At 29.9% G+C, this 10,451-nt stretch overlaps 1 protein-coding gene across 1 annotated transcript in view; it reads left to right on the top strand.

The window, feature by feature from the left end:
* The window catches only part of LOC142224498 (uncharacterized), a 29,619-nt gene extending 23,091 nt beyond the window's left edge, over positions 1-6,528 (top strand). Inside the window, exons 6-7 of the mRNA XM_075294276.1 lie at positions 5,454-5,607; positions 5,686-6,528. Of these exons, the coding sequence (XP_075150391.1) occupies positions 5,454-5,607; positions 5,686-6,417 (886 nt within the window). The 3' untranslated portion in view covers positions 6,418-6,528. The remainder of the gene's footprint in view (positions 1-5,453; positions 5,608-5,685) is intronic.
* Positions 6,529-10,451: the final 3,923 nt, after the last annotated feature.

Below are 10,451 nucleotides of genomic sequence, written 5' to 3'. Positions count from 1 at the left end.
ACACATATATATATATATATATATATATATATATATATATATATATATATATATATATATATAATATATATATATATATATATATATATATATATATATATATATATATATATATATATATATATATATATATATATATATATATATATATATATATATATATATATATATATATATATATATATTCAATGAAAATGTTCAAATCTCTCATATATTTGAGTGCTTTATATATAATAGGAATAATAATAGACATAGTTTCCTCCCAGGAAATCAAATGTTGACAAAATGTTCTATAGAAACAAAATTTTCTACAGAAATAAAATTTTAACAAAATTGTCTATAAAAATTAAATTTTTACAACATTTTCCATAGAAATATTATTTTGACAAAATTTTTTTAGAATTAAAATTTTTACAATATTTTTAATAGAAATAAAATTTTAACACAATTTTCTATAAAAAAATTTAACAAAATTTTCTATAGAAATAAAATATGACGAAATTTTATGTAGAAATAAAATTTTGACATAATTTTCTATAGAAATAAAATGTTGACATAATTTTCTATAGAAATAAAATTTTGACAAAATTTTATATAGAAATTAAATTTTGACAAAATTGTATATAGAAATAAAATTTTGACAAAATTTTATATAGAAATAACATTTTGCCAAAATTTTATATAGAAATAAAATTTGGCAAATTTGGTATAAAATTCTGACAAAATTTTCTATAGAAATAAAATTTTGATACAATTTTCTATAGAAATAAATTTTTGACAAAATTTTATATAGAAATAAAATTTGGCAAAATTTTCTATAGAAATAAAATTTGGCAAAATTTTTTATAGAAATAAAATTCTGACAAAATTTTCTATTGGTATAAAATTCCGACAAAATTTTCTATAGAAATAAATTTTTGACAAAATTTTCTAAAGCAATAAAATTTTGACAGAATTTTCTATTGAAATACAATTTTGACAAAATGTTCTAAAGAAATAAAATTTTAACAAAATTTTCTAGATCAATAAAATTTTTGTCAAAGTTTTCCATAGAAATAAAATTTTGACAAAATTTTCTATAAAAATAAAATTTTGACAATATTTTCTATAGAAATAAAATTTTGACAAAATTTTCTATAGAAATAAGATTTTGACAAAATTTTCTATAGAAATAAAATTTTGACAAAATTTTCTATAGAAATAATATTTTGACAAAATTTTCTATAGAAATAAAATTTTGACAAAATTTTCTATTGGTTTAAAATTCTGAATAAAAGACATAGTTTCCTCCAAGGAAATCAAATGTTGACACTATTTTCTATAAAGGGTGATACGGTCAAAATTTGGTCAAGGGAAAAAAATCGGTGAAATCGTTTATTTAAAAAATCAAATTAAATTTGTTTTTCAAGTTCAATTAGTATAAAATTCAGGAAAAATATTCAGTTATTATTCAGTCGCTTTTCCAAATCCGAATTGCCGGGCCTCACGCTTGACACCTGCCATCAGATTTTGTACAGCCACCTTGTCCACCTTCTTCGCCGCAGAAAGCCAGTTTGCCTTGAACTGCTGCTCGTCCTTAGCAGTTTTTTTGGTCTTCTTTAGGTTCCGCTTGACAATAGCTCAGTATTTCTCAATTGGGCGGAGCTCTGGCGTGTTGGGAGGGTTCTTGTTCTTGGGAACCACCTGCACGTTGTTGGCGGCGTACCACTCCATGGCCTTTTTACCGTAATGGCTGCCAAATCCGGCCAAAACAGTACGGAACAACCGTGTTTCTTCAGGAAAGGCAGCAGACGTTTATTCAAACACTCTTTCACGTAAATTTCTTGGTTGACAGTCCCGGAAGCTATGAAAATGCTGCTTTTCAAGCCACAGGCACAGATGGCTTGTCAAACCAGATATGTCTTTGCGAACTTTGACAGTTTTATGTGCTTGAAAATATCTGCTACCTTTCCCCTTCCTTTTGCCGTATAAAACTCCTGTCCCGGAAGCTGCTTGTAGTCGGCTTTGACGTAGGTTTCGTCGTCCATTACCACACAGTCAAACTTCGTCAGCATCGTCGTGTACAGCCTCCGGGATCGAGCTTTGGCCGTCGTATTTTGTTTATCATCGCGATATGGAGTCACTACCTTCTTGTAAGTCGATAGTCCGGCTCGTTTTTTGGCTCGATGCACGGTTGTAGACGATACACCCAGCTTATTTGCGGCATCTCGGAGAGAGAGAGAGGTTAGGGTTTCGCTTGAAACTACCGGCAACTCTCTTTGTCGTCTCAGCGGCTTCCAGTTTTCGAATTCCCCCCGATCCAGACTTCCTGGCTGTCGACAAATGTTCTCCAAACACTTTAATTACATTTGTAACGGTTGATTTGGTAACTTTTAGCGATTTGGCCAGCTTTGCGAGCGAGTAGCTCGGATTTTCGCGATGCGCGAGCAAAATTTTGATACGCTGCTCTTCTTGCTTGGACGACATTTTGACAACTGAAGAGTGAATTCCAAACTCAAAATAGGAGCAACATTCTAAACACACACACCTTCAAAATGAGGGGTGTTGAAGTTTTTTTAAATGCAAAATTGAAAGAAATACGTCAAGTTCATATTGACCAAATTTTGACCGTATCACCCTTTATATAGAAAATTTTAACAAAATTTTCTATAAAAATAAAATTTTAACAAAATTTTGTATAGAAATAAAGTTTGACAAAATTTTGTACAGAAAAAAAGTTTGACAAAATTTTATATAGAAATAAAATTTTAAGAAAATTTTCTATAGAATTAGCATTTTGAAATAAAATTTTAACAAAATTTTCTATAGAAATAAAATTTTAACAAATTTTTCTATAAAAAAATTAACAAAATTTTCTATAGAAATAAAATTTTGACAAAATTTTATATAGAAGTCTTTTGATAAAATTATCCATAGAAATAAAATTTTGACACAATTTTCTATAGAAATAAAATTTTGACAAACATTTCTATAGAAATAAAATTTTGCCAAAATTTTATATAGAAATAAAATTTGGCAAAATTTTCTATAGAAATAAAATTCTGACAAAATTTTCTATTGGTATAAAATTCTGACAAAATTTTCTATAGAAATAAAATTTTCTATAGAAATAAATTTTTGACAAAATTTTCTAAAGCAATAAAATTTTTGTCAAAGGAACAATAAAATTAAAATTAGGATACATATCTCATTTACGAAATTGTCATTCTCTTTTCGAGGTTTATTAATAAAGGTACTCGCGTACGAATATATGCCAGTTTAAAAATTTAAATTATAACGGATGCTTCAAAGTAATAAAATGTTTTCTTAATTCCAAAAAAACTTTAAACCAAAGACGCTAAATCCTCAAAATAAGTCTTAGCCTATATTTGAAGCGTTTTTATCTTAAATCTAAGGTTTCAATATTTCAGTTAATTTAAGGATAATTTCTTTAAATCAAAAATGTGTTTCTTTACTTGAAGGAAAATTAGACTTAGTTCAAAGACATGCGAATTTAACGTAGGGACGCAAATTTAGAAAATGTGTGTCCTATATTTACTGAAAAAAAAATTTTGATTGAATTTCATTATTTTAAAGAAATTTGTCCTTAATACTTTTTATACCCTCCACCATAGGATGGGGGTATATAAACTTTGTCATTTCGTTTGTAACACATCGAAATATTGCTCTAAGACCCCATAAAGTTTATATATTCTGGGTCGTGGTGAAATTCTGAGTCGATCTGAGATGTTCATCCATCCGTCCGTCTGTTGAAATCTCGCTAACATCCGAACGGAATAAGCTATCGACTTGAAACTTGGCACAAGTAGTTGTTATTGATGTAGGTCGGATGGTATTGCAAATGGGCCTTATCGGTCCACTTTTACGTATAGCCCCCATATAAACGGACCCCCACATTTGGCTTGCGATTGCTCTAAGAGAAGCAAATTTTATCTGATCCGTCTGAAATTTGGTACATGGTGTTAGTATATGGTATCTAATGACCGTGCAAAAATTGGTCCACATCGGTTCATAATTATATATAGCCCCCATATAAACCGATAACCCGATTTGGCTTGCGGAGCCTCTAAGAGAAGCAAATTTCACACGAGCCGGCTGAAATTTGGTATATATAGTGTTAGTATATGGTCTCTAATGACCATGCAAAAATTGGTCCACATCGGTCCATAATTATATATAGCCCCCATATAAACCAATCCCCAGATTTGGCTTGCGGAGCCTCTAAGAGAAGCAAATTTCATCCGATCCGGCTGAAATTTGGTATATGATGTTAGTATATGGTCTCTAATGACCATGTATATGTTAGTATATGGTCTCTAATGACCATGCACATCGGTCCATAATTATATATAGCCCCCATATATTTAAACCGATCACCAGATTTGACCTCCGAAGCCTCTTGGAAGACCAAAATTCATCTGATTCAGTTGAAATTTGGTACGTGGTGTTAATATATGGCCTCAAACACCCATGCAAAAATTGGTCGAAATCGGTCCATAATTATGAATAGGCCCCATATAAACCGATCCCCAGATTTGACCTCCGGAGCCCCTTGGAAGAACAAAATTCATCCGATTCGGTAGAAATTTGGTACGTGATATTAGTATATGGTATCCAATAACCATGCAGGAATTGGTTCATATCAGTCCATAATTATATATAGCCCCCATATAAACCGATCCCCAGATTTAACCTCCCATGCCTTTTGGAAAAGCAAAATTCACCCGAGCTGGTTGAAATCAGGTACGTGGTGTTAGTATATGATATTTAACAACCATACCAAAAGTGGTCCATATCAGTGCATAATCATTTATAGTCCCCATATAAACTGATCCCGAAAATTGGTTTTGGAGCCTCTTGGAGGAGCAAATTTTATTCGAGTCAGTTGAAATTTGGTACATTGTGCTAGTATATGGCCGTTAAATACTATGTCTAACTAGGTCCATATCGGTCTATTTTATATATATGGAGCCCTCAAATAAATCGATCCCCAATCACACAAAAATTGGTCTATATCAAGTTCATAATTGCATATAGCCCCCATATAAGCGACCCCATATTTCAATTCTGGCTTTCTATGTACCGTGCAAAAGTCCATATTGATTCGTAATTATTTGTAGACTTACCTATACATACCTTTTTTGTCTAATACATATGTCCCAAGTATGGCCTAACTCACAATTCAGAAAACGATGTTAAGAATCTTTAAGATACCACCTACCTAAGTAATTCGATTGTGGATGACAGTCTTTCATAGAAGTTTCTATGCAATCCATGGTGGAGGGTACATAAGATTCGGCCTGGCCGAACTTACGGCCGTATATACTTGTTAAATTTCGCATCCAAAAATTTATTTTGCATAATCTTTAATATCACTTAATTATTTTTTCAGTGTATGAGATTTTAGTTTTTCATTAGTCTTTCTAACTTTCTTTGATCTTGTTTTCTTCCAGGCGTTTTAAACTACATCCACAAAAGCAACGCTCGAAATATATCTGTCGCCCTGAAGCTGTTGTTGAGGCTGGCAATCATTTTGTTTGGGAATATGCTCCCGGTAAGGGTTCACTAAATGTCCCACCAACAGATGGCATATTGCAGCATTATAGGGTAAACAAACAAATATTTAAAGCCTCTCATTAAATTTTAAAACAAAACAAAAAAATATTTTTCTATATTTTCTTTAAGGTCTGCGAATTTGGTGGAAATGATTGCATTAAAGCTCCCTCCATTGTTGATCGAACCACTAATAAATACATCAATCGTCTGGTGGAAAGGGTACTCACTGTCTATCGATATCTAAAGACCAAATGTGATTTACCCGAATTACCGCCTATACCAAAACCACAAACACCCAAACCGGAAATGAAACCCATTATACGTAAAGATACTGGACATAATGAACCTTTGGTTGCCAAACGCAAAGATGTTATGACCAAAAGGATATTAGAAAATAAGAAATTGGATAAGAAAACGGATATCAAAAGAGACAACGAAATGTCTGGAAAAGCTGTTATGACCCAAGCATCGGTGACAGCAGCAAAAGATCCCAACAAAGTAGCAGGTTTACCTATAAAATCTGTGTCAGTGGCAACAACGATACAAAATCCTAAATCAGTAGTAGAAGAGCCAACAACATTAAATGTTGATAATAAAACGAATAAAACAACGATAGCAATAGCATCTCTGACAACGTCCGGTCATACTGGTCATAATTCCTCCTTAACCAATACCAGTACCAATCCAACAACTTCAAGTACCATGATGACTACGTCGACAACAACAACAACTACAACAATAAGCACAACAAAGGAATCTTCATCATCGTTGGATTTGTCTACAGTAAAAAAATCCCATAAAGTTGTGGTATTCTTTGTGGATGATAAGGGAAAACCTAGAGCACGTTTAGAGTATCATTAGGATGAGATATTTAGCGTAATGTGATCTACAGAGAATTTAGAATGTTATAGATTTTCTGGAGCCTTGGAATGATATAGAATTTTAATTGAAACAACCCCCATTCGCCTTTTCCTGCTATAGGTCTTTGTTTTTGTTTTCGTATTGCAGAAAGGACTGTTTTTTTTTTTAATTTGTCCATATACCCGAATGTGTCAGCAGAAAAAGAGATTTGTATTAGATAAATAAAATTTAAGACTTTAGGTTAGGTTTAAGGGGCAACTTAATTTTTTGTTCAGGCTCACTTAGACTATTCAGTTCATTTTGATACCACATAAACTAAAAATACCTATTACGTATAGCCACTTCTAGTTTTTAACCGTTGAATAGACCCGATTATATACTTCTTGTGAATCCAACTGATTGTTCAGGGAGCAACACGTTATTGCAAATACCACAGGCACGGTTGCCATTAGTGTCAAAAATAATCTACAAAAATTACTAGAACATTTTAACAAAAATCTAAATAAAACAAGTAACTAAAGTCGGGCGGGGCCGACTATATTATACCCTTCACCACTATGTAGACCAAAATTTGTGTTACCATCTCAACTCCTTCAAATTTGTTGGGAGTTATTATCAACGTTTATATTCGCATATACAAATATTTATACCTGAAACGATTTGGAGACAATTTTTTGTACTTCTACAAAATCGCCAGAATTAAAAATTAAATCGGCTAGCACCCTGGGATGAAAGCTAGGCCAATTTTGATACAATTGTACAAGAAAACATTTATGATTTATCGGGCGATACATACGTATTGGAGGTATAGGACAATTTGAGTAATATTTACAATTTTTGCTACTCAGCAGTGGCGATTTGTGGGTTATGATATATTATATGGCCAATTCGGGCGATATTTCCACAAGTCGGAGCTTTATTTAAAATTCGACCGTTCTGTGGAAAGTTTGGCATTACAGTGTGTAGGATATGACTACTATATAAGGAAATCATCACAGAATTTTGTGTAAGATGTGAGTAATTTAGCCATATTAGATCAAAATGACACACTTAACCCTCTAATGCCCAAGCCCGTCTTTAGGCGGGCTTCATTTATTAAAGAAGCTTTTAGTAAAACACACCTTAAAACAACAAAAATGGGCAAAATAAAAAGAAAAATTATTTGAAACTATTCAAGAGGCTTTGCAGCATATGCTGAATTTTACTTTCTTTCTTTCTTGCTTAGTTCTCTTGCTTTTGTGCCGTTAACATTGAAAATGTAATCAGCTGGCAAAAAAATTGGGGCATTAGAGGGTTAAATAGCATATTAAATGTATTCTTTGTGGAAACTATCGGGTCATTTGGAGGAAACTCCCATTGAAAATGGGTCTAAAATACTCTGGCGTACATATATATGGGAGCTATATCTAAATGTGAACCGATTTTCACCAAATTTGACATGTATAGTTACAATAATAATACTGCTATTTCAGCAAACAACGTAAATAAGAGAATAATTTTGGCCTCTGTGGTCATATGGATGTCAATCGGACGAAAGATATATATGGGAGCTATATTTAAATCTGAACCGATTTCAACCAAATTTGGCACACTTAATAATACTATTAAACGTATTCCTTGTGCAAAATTTTAAGGAAATTAGGGCAAAACTTTTGCTTTTGAAGCCATATAAGTGCAAATCGGACGAAAGATATGTAGCTATATTAAAATCTGAACCGATTTTAATCAAATTTGGCACATTTAACGATGCTATTGAACGTAATTGTTATGCAAAATATTAAGCAAAACTCTGGCTTTTGCGGTCATATTAGTCGAAATCAGACGAAAGATATATATGGGAGTTATACCTAATCTGAACCGATTTCAACCAAATTTATCACAATTAACAATACTATAAAACGTGCTCCTTGTGCAAAATTTGAAGCAAATGAGGGCAATTATCTGGCTTTTAAGGCCATATAAGTGCAAATCGGACGAAATATATATATGGGTGCTATATCTAAATCTAGACCGATTTGGCTGATATTTTGTATATATTACGAAAGTCCCAAAACATTTGGCTGCCCGAAATTTTGAGAAAATACGTTGATGAATACGTCAATTATGACCAGACCGGTGATGAATATATATGGCAGCTTATATCTAAATCTGAACCAATTTTTTCACAATCAATAGCGATTGTCTTTGAGTCAATGTAAAACTCTGTCTCAAATTTGAGGAAGATCGGACTTAAACTGCGAGCTGTACTTTGCACACAAAATTGCATATACAGACAGACGGACCGACAGACAGAACGACAGACGGACATCGTTAAATCGACTCAGAATTTAATTCTAAGACGATCTATATATTCTTTTTCCAAAATTTTATTTCTGTAGAAAATTTGGCCAAAATTTTTTTCTATAGGAAATATTGTCAAAATTTTATTTCAATAGAAAATTTTGTCAAAATTTTATTTCTAAAGAAAATGTTGTCAATATTTTATTTCTATTTAAAATGTTCTCAAAAATTTTTTTTTAGAAAATTTTTTGAATATTTTATTTCTATAGAAAATTTTGTCAAAATTTTATTTCTATAGAATTTTTTGCCAAAATTTTATTTCTATAGAAAATTTTGTTAACATTTTTGCCAAAATTTTATTCCTATACATTGAAGTACTCTAAGTAAGTTGAAGTACTATTTTAAATAATCCAAAGAAATAAACTAAATAACCCTAATTTGAAGTTTTTCAAAATTACCTATAAAAAGTTTTGTCATCATTTTATTTCTATACAATCATTTGTCTAAGTTTTATTTCTATATATATTTTTTTGTCAAAATCTTATTTCTATATTTATTTCTATTTATTTATATAAAATTTTATTGTCAACTATAGAACCTACAGCAAATTTTGTCTAAATTTTATTTCTATACAATCTTTTGTATTTAGTGACAATTTTATTCCTACAGAAAATTTGGTCAACATATTTTCTCTATTGAAAATATTGTCAAAATTTTATTTCTATAGAAAATATTGTCAAAACTTTATTCCTATACAAAATTTGGTCAAAATTTTATTTTTATAGAAAATTTGTTCAAGATTTTTTTCTATAGAAAATACTGTCAAAATTTTATCTATAGAAATAAAATTTTGACAATATTTTCTACAGACAAAAAAAAAAATGTTGACCAAATTTTTTCACAATTTTATTTCTATAGAAAATTTTGTAAAATTTTATTTCTATAGAAAATTTTGCCAAAATTTTATTTCTATAGAAAATTTTGCCAACATTTTATTTCTTAGAAAATTTAAAATTTTATTCCTATAGATAATTTTGTCAAAATATTATTCCTATAATTTGCAAAATTTTATTTCTATAGAAAATTTTGTCAACTATAGAACCTACAGCAAATTTTGTCATAATTTTATTTCTGTACAATCTTTTGTCAAAATTTTATTTCTATAGGAAATTTTGTCAAAATTTTATTTCTATAGAAAATTTTGTCAAAATTTTATTTCTATAGAAAAGTTTAGCAACATTTTACTTTAATAGAAAAATTTTCCAAAATTTTATTTCTATAGAAAATTTTGTAAAATTTTATTTCTGAAGAAAATTTTGTCAAAATTTTATTGCTATATAAAATTTTGTTCCTATAGAAAATTTTGTCAAAATTTTATTTCTATAGAAAAGTTTGGAAATATTTTACTTTAATAGAAAATTTTTCCAAAATTTTATTTCTATAGAAAATTTTGTAAAATTTTATTTCTATAGAAAATTTTGCCAACATTTTATTTCTATAGAAAATTTTATTTCTATAGAAAATTTTGTCAACATTTTATTTCTATAGAAAATTTTGCTAAAATTTTATTCCTGTAGAATAGTTTGTCAAGATTTTGTCAAAAATTTATTCCTATAGAAAATCTTGTCAACGATAGAACCTACATCAAATTTTGTCATAATTTTATTTCTATACAATCTTTTGCCAAAATTTTATTCCTATAGAAAATTTTGTCAAAATGTTATTCCTATAGTTTGCCAAAATTTTATTTCTAT

Source organism: Haematobia irritans, chromosome 2, assembly GCF_050003625.1.
Source record: "Haematobia irritans isolate KBUSLIRL chromosome 2, ASM5000362v1, whole genome shotgun sequence".
NCBI lineage: Eukaryota > Metazoa > Arthropoda > Insecta > Diptera > Muscidae > Haematobia > Haematobia irritans.
This window is presented reverse-complemented; position numbering and strand designations above follow the sequence as displayed.